This window comes from Ptiloglossa arizonensis, chromosome 3 (assembly GCF_051014685.1).
Source record: "Ptiloglossa arizonensis isolate GNS036 chromosome 3, iyPtiAriz1_principal, whole genome shotgun sequence".
In the NCBI taxonomy this organism is placed as follows: domain Eukaryota; kingdom Metazoa; phylum Arthropoda; class Insecta; order Hymenoptera; family Colletidae; genus Ptiloglossa; species Ptiloglossa arizonensis.
In genome coordinates, this window is record NC_135050.1 from 21121378 (window position 1) to 21146216 (window position 24839).

Below are 24839 nucleotides of genomic sequence, written 5' to 3' on the forward strand. Positions count from 1 at the left end.
AATTTATATTACAAAAATGTAGTCAAAACAAAGTTATATACAAAATTTGTATACACAATTATCACAAAATAAATATAAATTCAATGTATTATAAAAATGATTTATGATTTACAAACATATAGTTTTCGTACTTTTTCAAATTTATAATTTCACAGTTGGTAGCAATACGGTTTTAAAAATATGACTTCCGATCCGAACTCAAAATTCTGCAATATTTAGAGACAAATAGAATAGTTTAATAAACAGTTATTGAACATTTTTTTAATCGTATACTTTAGTTTGTGCTAACATTTGTTGGTACTTTTCATATTTTGTACCATAAATATTTTTACATGAAGAATTTCGAGGTTATGAAACATTGCATTCACAACAACTCTGAAACATGTTCCACGTTTAATAAGAATTAACTTACACGGAAATAAAAGATATAAAACAAGTAACACGTTACGAATATTAGAATATAAAATGAAGTGGATGTCACGACAATTAACGTTACCAATCTTACTTGGTGTATCTCTAACAGGTGTTAGCATTGCTTTAATATATTTATTGTATAAGAAGGTGAGATTAAAAAATTTATAAATTTATATTAATATTAATATTTTTTATTAATTACTGCTTTAATTAAATAGGACGAAGAAGAGGAAAACTCAAGAAAAAATTTAATACAAACTGCAAAACGAATTAGCATAGAATATGTGATTCCTAGAGAGTTTGTACCTGTTGTTATTGGAAGAGGTGGTTCAATGATAAAAGATATACAAAATAAAACCGGAACACAAATATATTTTAATGAAGACAATGTTGAATGTCCTGATCGTGTTTGTATTATACGAGGAACTTATGAGGCTATACAGCTTGCAAAAAAAATGATAACCTCAGTAATCGAAAATCAGCCTATAATTGAAACATATGAAATGTATATACCTCAGAAGGCAAGCAGAAGGATAATAGGAAGAGGTGGTGAAATTATAAAAAAAATACGAACTACTTCTAATGCAAAACTTATCATTGAAAATAATTATAATTGCTATAATCCAGGTATGTTAATTTTATAATGAACTTAAAAATATTTTGTTCTTTTCAGTTTTATTTTTGTTAAATTTTAATAACCGATAGTAGCATTTTACAGATGCTCAAACAAGAATTATAATAAAAGGGACAACTGAACAAATTGCTGCAGCTTTATTGCAAATTGAATACAAAGTTCGTGAAGAAAAAGAAGTTCGTACAAACCTGGAAGCCTCATCTGCAGCAAGACTGCCTAGAGGAAAATTATCTCCACGCAACACTGCAGTTTATGCTACTGAACAAACACAATCTACAGAATCTCCATCATTGCAAGGTGGGTAAAGTAAATAATACTTAAATAATATCTGTACTTGGAAAATGATGAATGTCATTGTTTAATTTGATATATTTAAATATTTTTATTTCTAGTTACGGATGGTATAATGGAGGTATATGTATCTGCAATGGAAAGTCCTAGTCAATTCTGGATTCAAGTTGTTGGTCCTGGAACAACAGCTTTAGACAAATTGGTGTTGGAGATGACTGCATATTATAATGAAGAAGAAAATCGAGAATTACACATTTTAAAAAATGTGTGTATATATTAGATATATTACATAGTTATGAAAATAGTACCTGGAAGAAAAAAATTTTACATTACTATTATAATTACATCATTTTGTTTCAGGTAACGCTTGGTCAAGTAGTTGCAGCAAAATTCAGTTTTGATGAACAGTGGTATCGGGCTGAAGTTATTTCTACACCTGAAGATGGGCAATGTGAAGTTTATTTTGTGGATTATGGTGATCACGAAATAATTCAACTTGATTATGTATTAGAACTTCGTACAGACTTTCTAAGCTTGCGATTGCAAGCAATTGAATGTTCTTTGGCTAACATTAAACCACGGTAAGTTTATTTAAAATTATTTTCATATATTTATGTTCAAAGTACCACAATGTTTATAGATTGCATGGTTCTTAGTTTAGAGAATAATATATATTTAGGTACTTTGGTGTAGTAAATACAGTACAAATGAATTGGAAGCTTTTTTAACTTCTTATAACTAGGTAGATAATTGCAGAATTTCTATATAATTCATCACAATTTGATAATGAATCTTAATCATTACTTATCAATAACTAATGAAAGTGCTTTATAATCAAATTTTTTCATAGTAACGAGTTTATTATACACTTGAAAATTATTTAAAATGCACAAGTGCAAAAATAATTATATAATTATATAATACATCTTTATATACATTAGTACAGCAACCATTCATAAGGTATTACTGTTTAATTAAAATTACCTATTAGAATAAAGTGTAGCGTTTGTAATTAGATTTTGTAAATAATGATATTCAGTAAAATTATTAAATATAGGTTTTTCTTAGTGAAAAATATAAAATTCTTAATAATAGTTCATAGGAAAAATATATTAATTACTTAATTCACTGTCATCCATATTACTTGATCTTGAACTGCCAATATTAGCTTCGCAAACTTCATTAAACAATTCTGGATTTACATGCTCCATCATTTTCCATGCTAAACTTTTGTTGAGTACAGTTATATTTTCTTCGCAATATGCTAAACTCGCTCTTTTAAGTGACAAACAACTAAATTCATCTGCAACTAAAAGCCTACTTGCTATATTTTCTGAAGTTATTGTTTCAATGAGATTCCTCTCACAAAGCTCCTTTAATCCTAGAAAATAATTACAAGTAATTTTACAATAGACATATTTTTACCAAATTAGTAGTTCAAGTTTATAAAGTACAATACCTTGTAAACAAAATCGTTCTGCCAGAGACAGAAGTTGAGGGGCTAAATTATCCAAATTATCAACATGGTCACTATATATATATTGTAACAATTCCTCTGTCAATTCTTTGCTAAGGTCCAATAACTCTAGTGAAAACATGTAGTGATCCTGAAATATTTTTAATACACAATATTAGAATACATTTATATATATTGAAAAATTTATTGTAGTAACACCGAGTACTCACCCATGAAACTAATAAAGTTAGTTTCAGTTTAAAAAAAGTATCACTCGCAAAAAAGGCAATAATCTTATAAAAATATTATTTACATTCCTATAATTAATCGCAGGATTATGTTAGTTTAATATAAAAACTATACAGTTTAAGCTTTTAACAATTACACCATTCATAATTTTATGAACAATTACATTTGTACTATATTCGTTATATTTTATCTATAAAACAGTTATATTCCATACATTGAAAAAAATTGAATGAATTATTTCGCAAATCAAATTATAACAAATTAGAAGTAATGTTAATATTAATTCTTCGGCAAACATTTTTTTAAAAAGATCAATTGAGCGGTCTCTTTGAAGTAGATTATTTCAAACATTCTCTAGTATAGGTACAGATTAACGTCTGCTATGTAGTTCCAAACACTCGTTTTTTTTATCGATCACCTTTTCTTCCTGCTGGTTTCGTGTATCCGCTATTTTGTCTTCTGCGGGATCTGTCTTCGAGTTTTTCTTCAACGACGATTCACTCAAAGGTGAAATCATTTGTGCCAAAATATTACTACGTGCGGCTAATATACTACTGTGGACTGGAATTTCTGTACTGTCTAAACCTCCACATGTTAATTTAGTATCTGCGCCATATGGATGCTTCAGTAACCTGGCCATATCCTGAAAAATGTTATTTGCCAGTCGTGATTTGTTCTTTCATTTTTATTCTTTTTTATAATTTTTTCTGTGTATTAATTGAGAAACGTTGATCGCTTGCAGAAGCATTTAGAAAATTACTTTCTCACTGATTATTAAAATTGTTGAAGACTCGAAATATATATTGAAAATTTATATTCATTACTATCGGAACTTGCAATTGTAAAGAATAGAGCAACCTCGTCGGATCCTACTAATTATATGAAATCTTTATAAAAAAGAATTCGATCATTTGATCATTTTAGAAGCACTTGCCTGTGATAAGTTGTGCTTTTCGCTTTCACACTGAATTATTTGTATCTTAACCATTAACAAAACCTCGCCGTCCTTCTTTAAATGCCTGTCAACTATCGACAAGTCTCTGTACCCCAAGGAAATAATATCCGTGCATGATTTCAGTTCGAGTATTGTTCTGCTAACGTGACAATACTCCCAGTGTTTAACGTCAGCATTGAAAACTGCAAATTGAAATCGTATCTTCGCTTGTTCCGCTTCATCTACCGTGCAGTGCAACATGTTCAGGCACAATACCACGGGGTTTATAATTCTTTTACCTGTTACCCAACAGTTTACCATTTTCTCGTTTAATAAAAATCAATGATTATTTTGCACGAAGTAAAACGCATTGAACCCTCAACTGACAGGACGAGATTTAGAACTAACAATACCACGTTACTTATTTAACGAATATTTCATCTTATCAGTTGAGGATTAATTTAACCAACGATGTGTATTACAATGAACATCAAGATTAGTTGTAGTAACGAAATGTTATATATTATGCAAATTATTTCTCATATCGTTCTATGAAACGTTGTTTAACTTAATTTACGTGCATGCACGATGAAATTAATTATGTTGAAAATGTGCATTGTTTTAAGGAAAAATGGTGAAAGTTAGTGGGATATATTTTAATGATTTTATGATCGCAAATTGTCTTTCTTACCGTCAGGATTCTTCCAAAATCTGATAGACAAGTTCCATACACTATGAATACCATTCACGTTCACGTCAAATGATGGACTATCGATCAAGCTTTTCTTTGAAACACATTTCTTGTAATTTGAAATGGGCCATGTATATTTAAAAACGACGTCCGAGACTGCCGGTACAAGCAGTTCCATTTTACAGCGATTTTATGGAAACGAAAAGTCCTATTTTAAACAGGAAAAGAATTCATTGAATGTGAAACCCACGAAGGCTGTAACTTTTTGTTTCGTTCATTTATTGCATACAATAATGCCAAAAAATGCCAAAATATTGGGTCGCGGTAACAAACATTGAATGAAATAGTAAAATGGGGACAATTCGCACAATAAATGTGATACCTTTGTATTTAACAATTTCGAGGGGTTGCAACAATTATTACTATTATTATGACATGAAAATATTTGTTACAAGAACTGCTATCTTCTTTAAATTAGTTGCACACTATTTAGAATATAGATTTTTTTATTAATAGAAATTAGATTTGAAAATATTTTTATTCCTTCTATTTTCTTACTATCGTACAAAAAGTTATTTCATTTGTTGTATGTATTTTGGTTCACGCTAGTTTCATTTTTAAATATACCACAGCACAATTTTTCACACGCCATACATATTTCTTGATTGTCATCATTCACTTTCGGTTTTCCCACAATTTGGCTGTCTAGAAACACAGTAACTCTTGTGGCGCAGTATAATTGCAGCGTATAGTCACGATAAGCTTTGAGAAAGTGTGCAAAACGCTTTGCCGTTGTTAAATTCTCGCGTTGCACATGCACAGGCAAAGTTTAAGATATAAATTGCAAGTTCAACGGTTAGAACGGTTTACATATGGCAAACTGCCAGTTTCCGATCTCGGTTTATCTTTGTTTAACTAGAATTTCTTAGTGCTGTATAACATCGCGTTTTATCTCTTTACGATTTGACAATGAATTCGCGATAAACGCACAGAGCGAACAATTTTTAAAAAAGTCTATTGCATCGCATAAATTTATCAGCGTAGAACATTTATTATCGATTGATAGTTTTAAATTCACTATGTTGGTTTGAAGTTGTATATTAACGCACGCCATACTAACCGGGCAAAAATATAAAATACCGTCCACGTGAGAATCGGGTGCAAATTCAATTAAACGCAGAAAGCAATTTGCAATAAAAACGCGTGAAATCAAATACTGAAGAAAAACGACACGATTTTAATTTTAAACATCTGGAGTAAATTTAAATAAAAAGAAACTCGCGGTTTATGTGTCTGGTCAGCATGCACGTAAGGTTCGATCACTATTAAAAAAAGATATCCTAACGAAATCGAAATTCAATTTTGCTAATCGAAATACATATATGTTTCAGTTGCTTGTGCAACTGAAATTGATGTAGATTCATCATTCGTGGATTGCCGAATACAGTTCCAATTAAATACGGAAGTGTTCGCGGTGTTGTTCCATGTTTGTCGCCGCGACACACTTAAAATATCAATTATAGGAAAACTTAATATCCATCCAGGAAATTCTAATCTATACGAGACCGTGTATCCTCAATTTTAATAAGGATACATTCGACGAGTGTGCAATTGACGAAATAAAATTACACTATTAAATTTACAGTTACCATCGTTGCACGAATCTCGATACCGTCGTATCGGTAAGCAGATTCGTGAATCGTTATCGTTGCATCGGTATGTCGATCGTTGCTATTGAATCGTTTATCGGTGGATCGATATGTAAATATTGTTTCATCGATGTATCTTGATCAATGAAAAATTCAATTGCGATCTACAAAGTTTCGCGTCGTATCGATTTCATCGAACCGTTTGCCGATACATCGATGTGTAAATATTCTTTCATCTATATATATATATATATATATATATAAATTTCGCGATGTATCGTGGTATCGCTTATTAATGAAAAATTCTATCGCACCGATCCACTATAAACGATGTCGTGACGTTACTTGTCACGTCGTACGCAAACTAGTATCGATGTCCGATAGAGCCTGCTAATGGCGCAAAAATTGAATTATCCCCGCGATGCCGTGAATGATCAGAATTGGAATAGTTCCCGCGGGCGGGAAACAGTCGAATGCGAATTTAATCAATCTGACCGAATACCGGGCTCGCATCGCGTGCCGTGGAACAGCTAATCATTGGTGCAACTTCGAAGTAATGCACACACGATGGTTTTCGAGTTGGAATTACCGCGATGCCTACGGTCTTCGGTTACACGCGACACGACGGGCTTTCGAGGGCAAACCCGAGGAGTACCTCGTTGCCAGAAACCCGCAGACCACTTCGAAACACTATTTCCGTTACGGTCGTTCTCTCCTGTCCGTACGAGTTTCGATTTCTACCGTAGCAGAACGAAATTTCTTTCGCGAAACGTCTCGCGGCCCCAGGGTGACACCATCGACACGAAACCCGTCATTTTTTCGCGCTTCGTGACTCGTTTCGTTTTCCTTCGCGTCACTCGTGACCCAACCCTTCGTGAGTAAACATACTCCACGTTACCAATAAGAACGACCGAGAGAGTTCGTCGTGTTCGAGATCTTCACGATTCTTCGTGGTTCCGTTTCGGTATAATTATTTATGATTCGATAAGGAGGCGATGTTGAAATCTCTTTTCTTGAAAAAAGTATACAATTTCCAAGGGTGTGTCGCTCGTGTAGTAAATAAACAGGATTTGTCGCGATGTTTTTTAACGAATAAAATTAACCATCGAGCATGTGGTACCGATTTAGAACCCTCGATATCGTTGCTTCCACGAACGATGAATCTTTGATACGAGGAATCCAAAGTTACTTCCGGTTCGTTTTGTCGCGGACGACGTCTCGTTGTAAATAAGTAGGTACGATTCGTGAAATGTTTGCAATCACGATGCAACGAACAGTTTGCAGTATTGGTATTGTACTTTTTATATATACTTAGTTATACCATACAATTTGATCAAATTAAGCAATTAGAAAAGTTGCGTTGAATTAAATTAATACCTTGAAATTGCCGATTCAAAGGAGCTCTGAAACTTCGTCACGAGTAAATGAATCTATGAAAATTGTTTGAGGCAATAAGCGCAACCGGCAATTCAAGAGAGAATTAACAAATTGGGTAATGGCGTTTCGCGATCCTGAATTGATGATGCTAACGTTCACGAAGGCCGCCTCTGTCGCGGGTACAGTGTGTCTTAAAATTTTTTCATATCCATCTTGTACTCTGTTCGTGTATTTGCTTTTAATTCTACCCGAAATCTTTGTTTTCCTTCTCTGCATCGAAATATCGAGGACTGATAAAAAATTGGAACACGGGACGAGTTTCGAGTAGGAAGTGAAACCAGAAAATATCATTGTAGCTGTGAACCACTTGTTTACTCGGAAACTATTTTATCGCTTGGTTCGGAGCAGCTGAATGTTATGCCAAATAACGCGTTACATAAATTATCATCGTGTTTACGGTTTGTTAGTAGCGAACTCTCTATAGTTTCGGTGATAATGTACGAGAAATTGCGAATGTATTTCTATCCACAATTGCAATATAAGACCACGAATTTCCGACATTACGAAATCTACCGCGACACGAAGGTACTAATTGTTTTAATAACGGGTAATATCGTCTTTAGACTATTTTTAATAAGATCGATTTTACACCTTTTAAATTCCTTTAACGTCACACTGCATCCACACGTGAACTCGATATCGAGGTATTTCACGTTAAGTGTGAAAAAACGCATGCATTCTCGCGCACCAGCGAATAACTAAGAACAGTATACGCTCCAGTAATCACACTGGAGATACATTTTCACGTGCTCAAATTTTCATTTCATACTCTCTGTAGAAACTCACACGCAGTCTTGGAACACATTTCTCAAGCAACGAATGCAAAGCTCCACTTGGCAACAGCAGAAAGTACGTTTCTCTTTGACACTCGAAATCCCACTTGACACTGTTTCACGCCTCTAAAAACCAAACAAACGCACGATCTCGCGAAATAAATACGTACTTACGGGTCAAAGTGATATACACGCGCGCCTATTATGACGTTCATTAACGCAGATCGCGCGAGATTTCTCGTCCGGTGGTGGAAAACCACGCGAGTTCACATTTGCACTCTGTGCTCACTTTTATCGCTCTTAATCGAAATATCTCGCTTCACGAAACGACGAAAACAACCGACGAGGTTCAACAACCACCGACCGTTTTACGATCTCGTGTACTTTTGTTGTAACGCGCTATCGTTTCTTTTTTTTTTTTGTTTCCTTTCTTCTCTCTCGTTACCTCGATTTCGCGTTAAACGGAGAAACCGTTGATTTCGATTCAGTTTCGATCGTTACGTGGCGATAATATCTAATGTTGATCGGTCGTCACGTTATCACTGTGCACGTATGCATTTAGCGTGACCACGTTGCCGTTTTTGCTCACTGGTTTTCTTTTTTTTTCTTTAGTTCAATAAGTATTATTGTTCACCGCGAGGATCGCGAAACGACTGAGTCCCTCTGACCATTAACCGAGGGTCTACGTTCATCGTTCACTTCATCTTCTCGCACGTGTACACTTGCGTTGTGCCGTTTATAAATGGAACAAGACGTCCCGAAAGTACTTAAGCCTCGCTAAACGGCGGTGCTTCGAGCACACGATCGTTCCACGGTGCAATGGTGGTTCATCGTCAACCTCGAATTTGAGGAGAACCACGGCTGCGAAACAGGGTTAATGGTAATTGCATAAAGAATCGTAGTTACGTAAAACTCGCGACTAACTCGCGGACGAGAGTAAGGTAAATTAAAAATACAACCGGGGGTAACTGAACTTCTGCCGCAGCGGTTCTCAAGACTTTTAATTGTGTTCTTTTGTTCGAACTTTCCCCGCGCAAAAACGGAAAAGTAAGTTACTTTATATACGAGAGAGTATACCATTCCCCCGGCACGATACAAAGTTTCTTAACTTCCGTGAACGAGGACTTATGACGAATAAATCGCTATCGGTAGTTTCGTTATTGTAGTTTACGAATTGATACTCAACATATGGGTTGAAAAACGAAATACTTGGTACAGATACTTCTACGGTGTAATTATTTCGAACGACGTGAACGTTTGCGGTTCCTCGAATCTAATTTTCGTCTCTCGAACGTGAATTTACAGTTCGAACATTAAAATTCAAGCACTCGGAGGATGGGATAATAATTCGGTCTTGTCAGGGGTTGTAAAACATTAATCAGATCGGAGTACAATATAGTAACGAATATGGAATAATATAAAGTAGGTTTAAAAAAGTTGACTAGGGATTTCGATTAACCGGATCGTTGTGTATATTATATATTCGTACAGAGGTCGGTGAGTCTTCGATTCAGTTTTATCCGACAGGTTAATATCACCTTTCTCGAACCTGTGAAACCAATTCTGACGCCTTCTAACGTTCTTTTATAAAGTACATTTGTTGCTTTAGCATTGATTCCTTAAACTCGCAAAGCATTCTGCGACTAATTTGAACATCGTCGCTATTGAATCAACCGAACAACGTGTACGATAAAAATTAACATCGTTGACCAAGAAACATATATTTGTGAATTTTTTCCGTTCGACGTTACGAAATCGATGACGCGTGAACAATGCGATAGTTATCGGCGCCAAGTCGAGCGAGAAAATGGCGAAAATATTCTCTCGTCGTTAGGAATACCATAAGCGTACAATGAGCGGTTCTTGGTATTTGTTCGGTCTCGATTGTTGAAACAAGCGCGTTTGGTGCGACAATGTGCGCTTTCAGACGAGGAGACGCGATACGAGAAAATGAACCGTAGCGAGAAAGAAAGATAAGTCCTGAAAGGAATCGCGAGTCGTATTGTGTCGTACGTTTTAGTCAGGCTTCGTAAGGCTTTTGCAACCGAGCAGAAATTACTCGACACTGTCCACATTCTATTTACCCGCGACAGTACCGCGTTCCCCTTAACCCAGAACCGATCGCTCTCTTCCCTCCTACGATATTCGATTTTCGACTCGCGTCACCGCCATCTTTTCGCGACGTCGAGGAGCGTTGCTCGTGGGAATCCGTAACGATTCATTTATCCGCGACGAAGTCGAAAAGTCGTCGTTCAAGAAAATCACGAGCAAACGATAGACCCGAGCGATAAACAACGATCGTCGTTTCAATTTCGTGACCCGATAGTATGAAATTACGGAAGCTCTTACGATTATTGGCGGGACACTTGTTTACGCCGTCAAATATGTATTGTCAACGGTACGCGTTTTCGCACAAATATTTACAAATTTCCGTTTGTTTTCGTTCTGGCAACGCTGGTCCCTCTCGGTTACGGTAACAAGTGTAAAATTAGTCCGCGGAAACTTACCAAGATCTTTCGTTCCCCGATGATACGAACGTTCCGTTATCGATTGTTCAACGTGACGCTTCGCCCGTGAAAAATTTCGTACACGTTTTCTGCGCGACTCTTCTACACCGCGAGACGTCGTAATTCAAAACGCTGCGTGTATATTTAGTGAACCGCAACACGATTCTAGTAATATTAATACGTCAAGTTGCCGAGACGGAATAGCAATTCTGGCCGTACGATTCTGTTTTTCTTGCCAATTGACCGACATATTTATTACGTTACGCGTACCATCGCAATTTGTGGCCCCACGCTTGCCAATAACGGATCGAAGAATTGTAGCACTTTCTTTTCTATGTAACAACGAATAATTAATAATCATCGTTAGCGCGCAATTGTCGAAAGAAGTCAATCGATCGTGTCTCGAAGCGATATGGACTTTGCGATGTTATTCACCAACTCTGCGGCCATCGAGCAACGCGACAGAAGTTTATAGAAACGATCCGAACGAATCGAATTAGGATCATTTATCGCGCGAAAATAGCACGTAAATATAATATTACTCTCGACGATTTGTTCGACTCGAGAATAACTTTCGGAGTAAGTTTCATCGTACAGGAAATATCTTAGAACAGTTGCAATCGATATTACGTCGATATATTCCGGTTACATCTAGGAAAATACCAGTACGACGTTGCACCAATTGGCAAAAGTACTGTTGAAGTAATAATATTTTACTTTCGTTTGTACAATTTTGTTAAACTTTGTAAATTCGTAAAGTTTGTGTTGTATTCATAAGTATTTGTTGTTCTAATACAGGGACGGTGAATGGAGCACGGAAGCTTGCGAGAGATTCGCAGAGCTCACTTGGTTAGCTCAGTGGAAACTCCTTATAGCTAAAGTTAGAGGCTACAAAGAGCGAGCTGTCGGTTTTGGGAGATCTCGACGCGAAGGCACGCCGATTCCTTGTGTCGATATTTTCGACAAAAACGATAACAGGGTACGGTTAGACGACACCACATTTGCCAAAGCAGATTCAAGAATAGTAAAGCTACATTGTTCCAAGTAACTCGAGAATCCGTTACTGAACTCGTTGTCAACATCGACGTAGTGTGAAGTATATTTCTTGGGCTCTGCTATGTTACGCGCACAGTGTGCCAACATTTTCGAATTAAATCGGGAAGAATTTATGTATTACGAGATACGGTAGAATCTCTGCTATCTGAACATATTTTACGTATATGTCAATTTACAGAAATGAATCAACAGAAAAATACGCGTTTGAAAATAACACATTGGATCATCCTGGAGTGTTCGTTACTTCGGAAAGAGGTCTACATTGGCACAAAGCACAGGAAGAATGTAGCTTTATAGAAACGGTCGTGTCAAGAAAGAGTTGACTGTTGAATCATTCTTCTCTTACTTTAAAACGTGGTATTTTCGTTGTGTAGAAAATCGATTGCATAGACCAAATTGTATCTCGACTAATGTTTGTTTCTGAAGTTCGGATACTTCTAAAAACATCGATCCATCGCCGCGTAGTCTTCTACTTGTACCGTTAAAAAATTCAGCCGATGTAAAATTAACGTTTATCCAATATTTATACTTACCGGTGGAAAATAATCGAGAAAATCTTTCTGAAAATATTCGGTTATTTTCGAAGAAAATCGAACGAAAATCAATCCTAAATTATATATCTTGTTAGTTTCTTGGATATTTGCAACATTACGTTACGAACACGAAGCAATCGTTCGTCGTCTCGTAGCTCGACGATGCAGAGTTATAGAAATCAGGGAACAGTAACACGAATTAATTTTTCATTTAGCGAATCGATTGTAACCTTTTCACGATGTGTACAGGATATCAATGTCGGCCAAGAGTTGATAAACGAATGCTTCGCCGAACCGGAGGAAGCACTTTCCTCGGCCGCTTCTTCCACGTTATCGTTGTCCACGCGCAGCCACGATGTCATAAGTTCTTCGACACCTGTGTCCATTTCTCCGTTGGCGAAACGAGTTCTGAGCCCCGAAACGCCAGCAAATAATGTTAAAACACAGCACGAATGCGATGTCAGTGAATGGGATTCGACCATCGAAACGATCTCGGGAACAACAGATACGTCGATCGTGCATGTCGAAACGCCACCTACGATTGAAGAAATCAATTTGGTGACACCAATGGTGAGTCTGGGTCTATGCCTAGGAGGCATATCTCTGCGAGCTAATTTTCCGAAGAATTTGAACAATTCCTTTGTAACTTTCCAAACAGCACGCGAAGAGTTAACGTATCAATATTGATCAGGATTTGAAACAATTCGAAGAATATTTCGAACCGTTGTATATCGGTTCCGATTGAAACAGTTTGTAGATCAGTTTTAACCCTCGGGATATATTTGTTCCATGACAGTTATTTTTCGGTTTTTCGAAACGAGGTGGAACAACTTTTCGATTTTAAACAATTATTTTTTTCAAGTATTACAGTTTTACTATGATCGCAGAAAAATCGGTAGGAAACCTTACAAAAACGATATCTCTCGATAGTTCTTGGTTTCCCGGAACATCGATAAGATTCCACTACGAGAGAAAGAGTCGGGACAACGAAATAAGATCGAACGTTGAAAGTACGTCGATAGCTTTTTACCGTGCACAGCGAATCAATCGTGGGGGGAATGGGGGGAGGGGGATGGGACACGCTCGCTTGCGGTTAACCGTTAAATCGGCAGACACGTCGCGATCGAGTTAACAGTTTCTGTTATCGATTTCTTCTAGAAATCCGTCGGTCTGATCGAGGAAATTGATCTTGTGACACCGCCGAAGGTCGAGACGAGCCGATTCATCGAGAACGAAAAGAAAGTGCATCACGAGGCCGGCGGTAGCGACTCTCTTCTGCGAAACGGAAGCAACGGCAAACTGAACAGCAATTCCCGTAATCCTTGCCTGAAAATAAACAAGTCGTCGCGAATCGCGCCTGCCGGCTACGAGAGCGATATCTCCAACGACACCGACGAATTTGAACTGGGGTAAAACCACTGTCTTTACGTATTCTTTGTTTCCCGCGTCCCTCCATTTAACCGCACAGTCGTTCGAAAGTATTCGCGCTGATTCGCATATAAGAAACGTACGCACACTCGGTCGATACGATTCTGTTCAGGCAACCGTAGACGCGTTCGAGGCGCGTAACGACTTACGATTGGTCGAACGCGTGTCGCCAATCTCGTTTCACCAATCGGAAGTCTCGTCCTTCCCGCGCGTCCACGGCAGTGTCTACAGAATTCAAACAAACCGTACCAAAATAACGTCCTTAATGGAAATTATCGAACGCTTTACGAGTGTACAAGTTGCGAGGAAAGTAATCGAACTCTTAAAAGAATGTATCGTTTCGCACGAAAATATTGTCCAAACCCATTTCTAAAGGAATTCTTACAATTGTATATAATTTTATTCAATTCGTGATATACAATGTAACTATGTTCAGGGTATTTAAAAATTAGTCTATTACTTTTAGAAATGTAGTACCTGATAATTAAGTTTATCCTGGAACGAATTCCTAAAGAAATTGATTTGGCCTACGTTTGTACGTTAAAGTTAATTGTCGAATAATAAATATTTGAAAGTATTCTATTATTTGTTAATAGTCTTGCGACTATTGAAAGCTATTCGAATTAATTTTCGAATTAATCTCGAAATATTTCGTACAACGTATAGTACAAAAGAAAGTTGAACTCGTGGGAAAAGAGCATGCAACAGTTAAACTGTACTTTCCCGCTCTTAAAATTAATTTCTTCGATGTTTCCTAATTTATTAAAATTCGCCAAGCCCCGACACAGCTACGAAGAAGTGTACAACTTCTATTTCGATGTACTTTTGTATATCACTAAACATTTTTCATATATACATAAATATATATATATATTAAAATAAATACAAACAAAAATATTTTCGAAACATTTTCACATATATTGGGCAAAGAATTAAACTGTGCGTGGGCAAATACTTTCGAGCGACAGTGCACGTAGTAATAACACTTTAGCAAACAATATCAAAAGTCTTTCTTCGATCGAAAGAATACAACAATTGCATAATATTCTAATTACTATGCGAAACGGTGATAATTCAAATTTTTGCGTAACTACGTTTGAAAACGGCCTATCAAAGAAATTTTTAATTTTATTTTTATCAAAACTATATATTTTTTTTTTTTCGCGATACTTGGCACCTTTTCTCTCGAATCTCGTGGACCAATTTTAGATACAGTTACACGAAAAATTGATCCAATATAAATAGATAAAACATCGTGAAACACAAAGTAAATTACACTCGTAATATTTACATACTTCGCGAGTGATTTTGATCGAAAGACGCACTTTCTGTTCCACCTAAACGTAAATTTTATATATCGAGTACGAAGCAGTGATAGTCGGCTTCCGTTGATGGAAGAGGTAAAAAAACAACTCGTAAAAAAAGAAACTCAAATGTTCTAGTCAAAATAATTAGAGTTTACTTTGTACGGAGAATGGACCAAGCAGTGAAAATGCAAAATAAAAATTTGTATCAAAAGGATAAAAATCCAAGATCAGTTTTTTAACTATTCGAATAAATTCTCTAATTATTTTGAGCAGCGTGTTTGAAGTGAATTGAATGCGTTACTGACCTTTAAACGGAACGATATTCTCGCAATGATTGAAAGTCATTCAGTTGTACGCCGAATTTTATTTTAGTAGTCCGCTTTTGAGAAGGACACACAGTAGAACCTCCATTAACCGTACTAATAAGAAAACAATAGAGATACTCGCCGTGGTGTCAGAGTCACAAATATAACACCGGAAAGTTTTTATTACGGGTAAGAATAACAAAAATACTATTAGATAATAAGTGTTTAACAATATATTTTTTTAAAGCATTTAATCACGTACAATTATGTTCTATGTCACAGATCATTCCAACCCTTTTTCTAATTCCCTTAACGGAATGTTTCCATTGAACACATTTAATCTTAACTGCAGTGATCGTAACTTATGCGATATCGTAACATTTTTATTTTACGTTCGATTAACGTCCATTTTATTTTTATTATCGATTCCTGTAATTAAAATTCGTTTCTACGAATTGTAGAAGCTTGTTTCGATAAGAGTACGACTGCTCTGCGAAAGAACGATAGGGTGTTCTGATAATGGAGGTACTACTGTATTCATTGTATACTAAGAACAGTCATGGCTTGAAATACGGTAAACCTCCTAACACCCTCCTCCCCTCAAACACCTGTATTCTTCCAAGTACATAATCACGTAGCGCTACTCTCGAGCTGCGCATTGTCTCCCTCGGAACACGTACGCTTGTAAAGTATGTTCAACATTGAAAAAGAAACCGTATGCCTTAACACATTCACAGTCCGTTGACCCGTATGTGGATTGAAACAGTGGGATGTTCCCGACCTAAGTATATGTCGGGACGTTTTTGTGGTACGCACGAGTGGCGCCTATTTCTCCTTATGGGGATCGTGAACGTGTTAAACCGCTTTACATGTGATCGCTAACACTTAAACAGCGTTTAACGAAAGAATGCAAGTATTAAGGTATACAAGCTAGAAGAGAACAATGTACATGTATATTTTTATAAGAAAGTTTTGCTCGTCTGTTATTATTGCAACGTGGATAAATACGATTGTGTTGTTAGACCGAGAAGAGACAGAATTTATTCCACGACGGATCGTTGAAACTTGTCGTTGCTTACTTAGTTTGTATCCTTCGGTACGCTTAATCGACGAACACATTCGTCGAGCAACGCTCCTAGCGGCCAGCATTAGCGAATCGCGATTCGAAGCTTCGCAGAGAATTTGTCGTCTCGTATTTTTCATAAATGATTTGCATATTTGTACAAGTTGCGCTACTGCACAAATAACTTTAACCCTTTTGGTGCTACTAGTTCTTTTACGTTCTCGATCAAACAGTACAGTCCGTGCGATGAACGCCTATGCGAACGCCTATTTCCGCACGCGTCGCATGGTTCATGTTCACTTGGTACCAGAAGGGTTAAAAAAGTCTCCGTATCCGACCGATAAACGGCCAATTGTAATAGAACAAAAAAATAAGGATCCTGCGAATAAATTGATCACTCTCTCGATTATTTGTTTGTGTCTAACGGAACCCTAAATCGACGACGTTTCCTTTCACTCGATCCTGCTTTCTCGGATTACGGCATCGCTACACAAGGCGAACGATTTCTCGAGGCTTCTTGTCGACCGGTAAAAGTCTCAATCGACTGGACGACCACAAAAAAGAAAGGACAAAACCCTCCGAGAGCTGGAGGAAAAGGAAGGAACGATATTGGAAGTTACTGCACTGGAACGGTGGGTAGACACTCGCTCATCCGGCAAACAAACGGTATTATCAATTTTCTGTAAGTGGATTCGGTTTTTGTTGTCCAGCACGATTCGAAAACTAATCTTAGTAATTTTCTATCGGATAAGTTTCCACGAAAGTGGGTTTAAACGATGACGAACGTTTAGAAGAAGGGGAGATTCGACTTGGATCGCTAATGACGCGTTTCTGAAATCGAAAGTACTTTGACGTATTGATACTTTTGAATACGAAACTCTAATAGGATTCTCGAGAGGTCTAATAGGAAGATCAATTAGAAAATGTATTCCAAGTATTCAAATGTATAGATCGACCACTTAGAAAACATTCCTGTGATGGGAGAAGCGTAGTTCAGACCTCTTCTCCCATCAAGCATCGCCAACAAACTGTAGGTCCTTAATGGCGCCCCATATTATTCTAATTCGTTTAATCGGTCGTTGATTTCATTCATTACTTATCAATTTTAATCAATTTGTACAATCACCGGTAACGTAGACAGAAAACTAAGTTGAATTCCATGTCTAAAGAGTGGAGCATAGCTGCATGGGCGGGGTGGAAAAAGTAACGGATGTATCTACGTATAATACAATAGCTACGGTATTGTAGTTAGGTATACCGTGTTGTACCTTACACCTGATGTACCAATAGAAACACTTGTTACTATTCCACTATACTACTTCCCATTCTTCGCGCTCAAAAATCAGCTTATTTTTCTATCTACATAGCTCAAGATTGTTCAACAAAGAACTTCGGATAGCCAAACATTTCATTGTCCAATCTCATTTCCAACATTTCCACTACTTCAGACGCGCCTTTCCTTTGACCACGCCCCCTTCACCTTTAGGCTACATCCCCTTTTATTTTCGGTGGTCAAATTAGGAGAAATGTGAGATGATTTATGATTGTGCATAGATTGTTTATTACATTACGCTATTCCGTAATCGAGGGAGGTATAGATTCTGTCAAATAAATAAGCAGATGAATAAATAATAGATAAAAAGATAAACAGATAAATTGATAACTGTTTATCAATTTCTACTCCACTGTACTTCGCTCCACTCCTCTCTGCTCTATTCCGCCTTGCTGGGCTCTATTCTGCTCTACTCCACTTTACTTTGCCTACTCCACCCTGCATTACTTCACTCTACACCGCCCCGCCCCGCCTCGCCCCGCCCCGCTCCGACCCACTCCGATCCGCCACGCCCTGCCTTGCTCCGCCCCGTCCCGCCACGCCTTGCCCCGCCCCGCCTTGCCCCGCCCCGCCTTGCTCCGCCCCGCTCCGACCCGCTCCGATCCGCCACGCCCTGCCTTGCTCCGCCCCGCCCCGCCTTGCTCCGCCCCGCCCCGCCTTGCTCCGCCACGCCCTGCCTTGCTCCGCCCCGCCCCGCCTTGCCCCGCCCCGCCTTGCTCCGCCCCGCCCCGCCTTGCTCCGCCCCGCCCCGCCTTGCCCCGCCCCGCCTTGCCCCGCCCCGCCTTGCTCCGCCCCGCTCCGATCCGCCACGCCCTGCCTTGCTCCGCCCCGCCCCGCTCCGCTCCGCCCCGCTACGCCCCGCCCCGCTCCGCCCCGCCCCGCTCCGCCCCGCTCCGCCCCGCTCCGCTCCGCTCCGCCCAGCCCCGCTCCGCCCCGCCCCGCTCCGCCCCGCTCCGCTCCGCCCCGCTCCGCCCCGCTCCGCCCCGCTCCGCTCCGCCCTGCTCCGCCCCGCTCCGCCCCGCTCCGCTCCGCCCCGCTCCGCCCCGCTCCGCCCCGCCTCACGTGACCTCCGGTGACCTCTAGTGATCTTCGGCGACCTTAACCTCACGTGAAGTCACCTCGCCTACTCTGATCTGACCTGACCTCACCTGACTTGACTTAATTTGATTTAACTTAACTGTAGTTGACTCGACTCGACGATTGTGAACAAGACTTACCCGTGGTTCTTATGTTTGACCTAATTTACTTTCCACGAGTCTTACACGATATTGTAGGACTGGAACTGCTAATTGCATCGACGACAGGGTCTGTCAGGTTGCTTTTATTAAACGATCATGAACGAAGATACGAATGTTTGTACTGAAGGATGAGTGATTACAATACAGTATGGGATATGCAGAGGTTGAGAGAGTGGTGTAACAGGGGGATCGAGAAATAGAAAGTGTGCACATGTGTGGCGAGTGTTTTATACGTTTGTTGTTATTCATTACGATAATGAACAAGTAAATAGAAATGAACGATGCTCCCATTGTGGTATTATCATAATATCTAAACAGAGTCTGGAAGAAAATCTGACAGTATGAGCGTAGTTATTATTTTTTTACGTTTTCGTTTCGTTATTCCGTTTCTTTTAATACGCGTACATCTTAAAACTCTATTCTCTTTCGTTTCGGTAATCCATTTCTTTGGCTTGACGGTCAACGCGTTGATAAATCTCGGATGTATGTTCTGTTAATTCTTCTTTACGTCGGATTTAGCCACTGAGAGCGATACAGGTATATCGATTATTGCAAAAATCGATCGTGATTGCGATTACAGTCTGGCAAATTATAGAGGATTCCGGATATCGAAACGAGTCTTCACGAGTATAGTTTCGGGTATTTGACTCGGTTCCTGAGAAAAGAGATTGGAGAGGACTTTCCTTGTTTCAAAAACTGGCCAACCGTGCGGTTTCACGCGGACGTGGGCACCGAATGTGCAACGATGCGCGTCCTTCGGAAGCCCGAACGAATCTTCGACGGTTTCGTGTTACATCAGGAAGGAAAGCTTTTGGGTTCGTCGGTAGCCGACACTGGGACCAGATAAACGGAACTCACACGACCTCACGTAAATTCACGTTACCTCCGGTGACCTCGCGTTACCTTCCGTGAGGTAGATGAAATTGGATCGCTCTCTTATTAGCTCGCTTGCGTACATTGGGAACTCGTTAACGGTGAAGCTAGCTCTGTGACAACCTGAAAGACACCATCGTATTTCGTGTTCTTAACGTTATGGGAAATGGTCGCCAGCTACTTGACTGTATTTTTCTCGCACGACGAGTATACTTGTCGCGAAGAAATGGCAGTTTTTCGTCTAATGACGAGTATGCTCGTCGTTTCCCAAAAAATTATCGCACGACGTGTATACTCGTCGTTGCACGAAAAATTGCCATTCCTTCGCGACGAGTGTACTCGTCGTTCATAGTTAAGAGATTAAAATGGAAAGCGGACTCGACCGATGCTCGATCTCGCGCGACAAGAGAAGCGTGATTTCCTGTACTCGCGTTATCGCGACTTCCTGAACGTGCAAAAAAGGGAAACGACTCCCAACAATTTTCGCGTCTCGCGGTCGTGGCAACATCGCGACACGGCAATTGGCCCGGAATAGGGTAAATACCGAGTGAAGAAGTACCGAGAGTAATTGCTGTCGCCTGGAAGCTGGGCGGTGCTCGGTGATCGGGAAAGACGAGAAAGCTGCGGCCAAGCGAAACCGTATAAAACGACGCAAATGCGGCCCTCGCTCATCAGTTCGACGAATGCCCAAACTACCGACGACAGCCAGCAAACCGACGATGAATAATTTGGTAAATTTCATTTTGTCTCTTATCATTTTCACGGTCCTGGAATTCACACCGACTCTGTTCACATACACCGAGCAACGAATCCGTTTAACCGTACGAACTTAATTTAAATATTCCAACGCGAACGGAACCTCGTAGAAAATTTTATCACGTTACGTAAAAATAGATCGCAACGTCTAGGTAATTTATCAATATCATCGAGGCAACTTATCAATATCGATAATCTCAAATTTTCACCGACATACTTCCCGCACAGATACATACAGTATAGGACATACAGTATATCTTTAAGTTCTTTTTTTTGTTAGATTGTTAGTAATTGCGAACAAAATTTGTCGTTGCATTTTGTGTTTGATCGAGCGAATGATAATTATGAGACAGTAGTTTGATATAATTTTTATGTTTGCGTTGTTTCAACCGCGCGTGGCGAACGACTTAATGAAACAAAGAAATCCACTGGCTGACGCTTTCGAAACAATGGGACGCGGTCTAATTGGCCCCATTAGCTGAACAGCTAATCACCGGATGAAGCTGTTCGCGTTACGTTGATGATATCGTGCTCTTAAATTGCAAATACCGGTTAATTGGTGCCTCGTAAAATAACTAATAACTGGCGAACGATGCTCGATCGATTTAACGAGCGGCAAGATGTCAACAAGAACGTTATCTCGTGCGTATATCTCAGTCACGATTGAATTTTATCTTTTTTATCGTTATTATTGCCACTGCTGACGATTCCGTAATAAGAACGTGTCAGTTTTTACATTTACGAATCATGTTACGACTTGCAATCAATTTTCATAATTATGTTTCTATATCGTTTGCGCGAAGAAAAAAGTTTGCAAAAAATATTTTCTTCCCTTCGAATCGTCTCGATTTCCCGCGCCACTTAAATTCAAACACGCCGTGAGTAAATACTAGCAGACCGAATTTCAATTTTCCCGTTACATTTGTTCAAGGATAGTTCTCGATAATCGCCGTTACCTTGACCTTTATCGCGTATCCTCCAAACACGACATTAAGTAATTATATATACGTGCTTCGAAAATCTCGTTAGAATCCGTCGTGCGTCGTTACCACGGAGTAAAAAAATTAAATTACACATCGGAACATTTTCCTCGATTTCGTTCTCTCGGGATCGATGTTACTGGAATTTTTCTCGATTGGTCCGTAGAAAATTGCATTTTACGACCTCGAATAAAATTATGCATTACCTTCGATCGACTACGCGTGACTTTTGGCACAATTTCACAGATAAATCTTTGAAAAGTTAAACGTTCTTTACCCGGAGATTGTCTTGCGTCCCTACGAGTGCTCAGCGAAGAGAATATTTAAACCTTTAAAGAATTTGCTACGGTGCTCAAGAAAACGTCTCTTTAAAGATCAACGTGCCGTGAAGCATTTACATGGTCAACATGGTTGTTTGACACGGTTTAATGGAGATTGCGATCACACGTTACGAACAGATCCCCGACTCTAATCGAGAACAAAGATCAACGGTTGAAATTCGTTTAATGGTATGTCCACCACCGTGCCTTTTTTTCGATCCCCTCGAGATTTGAAAATCCGGCTAAATTAGAAGCGGAGAACGGGAGCGGTAACTCGAAATGACGAACGGGTTGTCGCCGCGTAACTTTTGCGATAAATTTACACCGTAAAAGTTACAGTCGAGGCGGGAAAAATTGACGCGTCAAGGTCACCGGTCCAGTTTGCGTTTTCCGTTTTCCAAATAGAACGATGTAAACGTAAAACGAACACGGATCGAGCTAGTAGCAAACACGGAACGAACGTGATGACAGAACAAGAGAGAGAGAGAGAGAGAGAGAGAGCTACAAGTTGATTAAACGCTGTGGTGGGGATAGCAACTCGGTGACCTTAACAGACTAATTTATTCTGCCTCGAATAGAACCGAAGTAGAACTCGACCCTTCGAGACGTGAAATTGATGTCGACTCCGTGCAATAAAGGTTCGTTAAAGCGAAATTTCAATGTTACTTTTTAATAATTAAAGTAAAATTGAAAAAAAAAGAAATACGAAAAGTGGAGTCGATCGTTTTGGCTTCCAAGAGGTGTGATTACAAGTCTATGGAAGTATTATGGTACAGGAATGTTCAACTTGTCGTTTGGATGGGATTCCGGTTCGAATGTTATTAAACGATTAATCGAACTCAACAATTTTTAGTGCTCTTAACGTTCTCCGCGAACGAATCTTTATTTCGTTGCAAACATACAAAAATCCAAACTGATATTTATCCGTAACGTCTACCAGGTAGACCCTAAACCAGTAGACTGTACATACTCGTTAGCCTTCTCCTCGTAGACGGACAGTACCTACCCTTGATCCAATTTTCGAGACCTTAGCTCTCGAGAGAAGACGGTGACAAAGATCGACGAGTGTTTACATCCTCGCTCTAGTGCACTACCATCCTTACCATCGCATACATTGTCGCCACTGGCCACAGTTCTCCACCGTAACGATACGTGCAACGGTAGCGAAGCTAGTGCATCGCGAACAGGGATTTAAGCATTCGGCCTTCTTCTCACAGACGGACAGTACCAACCGAGGAGATCAGATTCCCCGGCGATTGGCTGGATCTCCTCTTGCGTCATCGAGTGGAGAGCCTTCGTGTCCGGTCCTCACTCTGTTGCTCTCGTTCCATCTAATACCACGAAAGTCGAGTCGGTAACAAGGAACCTGACATCCCTGGTACTAACATATCACGTGTGTGTAACGTAGTAGGTGCGTCCACTCGTGGCAGTGTGTTTCGCGCGGAGAGGAATAATTTTACGAAAAGTGTCTAGGGGTTGGTTCTCGGAGGTCTTCGAAGACCAAGAGGTTCGAGATCAATCGAAGAAACGTGAGGCACGGTACACCTATCTAAGAATCCCCTCTCGCGAGGATCTTGGCAAGTCGATAATGGACCGAATTACCGACCCGTGAACGCATTGGCCACACGTTCCATTTCAGCCAGCATCGTCAGCTGTTCAATCCACGATTACCTTGTTTCAGAGTGCCGCGTTGATTCTTTTGTGCGGCGTTTACGGTGCTTTGGCCGGGCGTCGTTACATCGCCATACCTGTGGACGGGATCGACGTGATCGAGCTGAGCCCGATTTCACCGGCTGTCCCGAGGATCACGCGACAGATCGAGGCTCACGTGCCGGTACCAGTACCTAACGTTCATACGGAGGATCTGGAGAACCAACGCGCCGAGAGATCGGCCTCGCCCATCTTGGATTACGTGGATTTCGGCGGATACACCGGATCGAACGGGGCTTTCAGTTGGTACGCTGATTACCCGGCGCATCACTGAGGGTCCCGAGGGAAGCGAAACGTTGGTGTACGGTCGCGATCGATCCCCCTGACGAGCGTTCCATGGCCACCGAGCTCGGACTCGCCGTCTGAAAGTGGCCGTTACGGTTGCCACCCCTTTGCGTTTCAACAATCGAGGTTCACGTATGCGCGTACACGTGCATACACGGAGGTCGATGAGCGCGAGGAATCGCCACGATTCTACGAAAACGAGAAACTTCTTTTACGCGCGGGGTGCGCGTAAATTCGTATACACAGAGTACTCGGATAACAAAAAGTGGGTTTTAGAGAGACATCGGGGACTTCGAGGTTTTTTACCGTTTTTTCTTTACGATACTATTCACCGGACCGGTTCGATCTTCGATACCCTCGTATTTTTCGTATCTATTGTTAGTACAAGCGCGACGAAATAATTCTCACGAGTACATCACCCCGGTATCCGAAGTGACAGGGAAACGATTATGGTATCGGGACGGTAGAATCTCTTTCGATGTCGAGTCTCGTTCATTTGAGTAGGAACGAAAAGGAATACTTGTTCAAACGTTCGAGGTGGCTCTTTGCGACAGCTGTGTTACGTAGATGTTCGTATGTTGGAGTACTCGGACACGGGAAGCTCCAGCGAATCGAAC

At 39.8% G+C, this 24839-nt stretch overlaps 2 protein-coding genes across 4 annotated transcripts; one reads left to right on the forward strand and one right to left on the reverse strand.

Annotated features, from left to right (window-relative positions):
* Window positions 1-179: 179 nt before the first annotated feature.
* On the forward strand, window positions 180-24049 carry Papi (tudor and KH domain containing protein papi). The gene is made up of 9 exons (XM_076308085.1): window positions 180-561; window positions 633-1041; window positions 1133-1345; window positions 1441-1604; window positions 1700-1920; window positions 11834-12014; window positions 12874-13194; window positions 13783-14033; window positions 23909-24049. Exons 1-9 carry the CDS (start codon window positions 466-468, stop codon window positions 23919-23921), a joined length of 1869 nt encoding a protein of 622 aa, XP_076164200.1. The 5' UTR covers window positions 180-465; the 3' UTR covers window positions 23922-24049.
* Window positions 1416-8692, reverse strand: LOC143145068 (TD and POZ domain-containing protein 2). 3 transcript variants are annotated; one of them, XM_076308086.1, is made up of 7 exons: window positions 8542-8692; window positions 4670-4877; window positions 3979-4277; window positions 3463-3687; window positions 2799-2946; window positions 2460-2720; window positions 1416-1647 (listed from the first exon to the last, which is right to left on the reverse strand). In XM_076308086.1, the coding sequence occupies exons 2-7, from the start codon at window positions 4845-4847 to the stop codon at window positions 1625-1627; spliced, it is 1134 nt and encodes a 377-aa protein (XP_076164201.1). In that variant the 5' UTR covers window positions 4848-4877; window positions 8542-8692; the 3' UTR covers window positions 1416-1624. The 3 variants fall into 3 exon arrangements, with proteins under 3 accessions (XP_076164201.1, XP_076164202.1, XP_076164203.1); XM_076308087.1 differs by lacking the exon at window positions 1416-1647 and adding an exon at window positions 2204-2323; XM_076308088.1 differs by lacking the exon at window positions 1416-1647 and having other exon boundaries at window positions 2330-2720.
* Window positions 24050-24839: the final 790 nt, after the last annotated feature.

Excerpts from the sequence above, each read along its gene's own strand:
- Papi (XM_076308085.1), top strand. The coding sequence starts at position 466 with ATGAAGTGGATGTCACGACAATTAACGTTACCAATCTTACTTGGTGTA. Across the intron at positions 1,346-1,440 it reads AGAATCTCCATCATTGCAAG|TTACGGATGGTATAATGGAG; the intron begins GTGGGTAAAGTA and ends TTTTATTTCTAG. Across the intron at positions 13,195-13,782 it reads TCAATTTGGTGACACCAATG|AAATCCGTCGGTCTGATCGA; the intron begins GTGAGTCTGGGT and ends GATTTCTTCTAG.
- LOC143145068 (XM_076308086.1), bottom strand. The coding sequence starts at position 4,847 with ATGGAACTGCTTGTACCGGCAGTCTCGGACGTCGTTTTTAAATATACA. Across the intron at positions 4,278-4,669 it reads ATTTTGGAAGAATCCTGACG|GTAAAAGAATTATAAACCCC; the intron begins GTAAGAAAGACA and ends GTTGGGTAACAG. Across the intron at positions 1,648-2,459 it reads TATGGATGACAGTGAATTAA|GTACTATTTTCATAACTATG; the intron begins GTAATTAATATA and ends TTTTTCTTCCAG.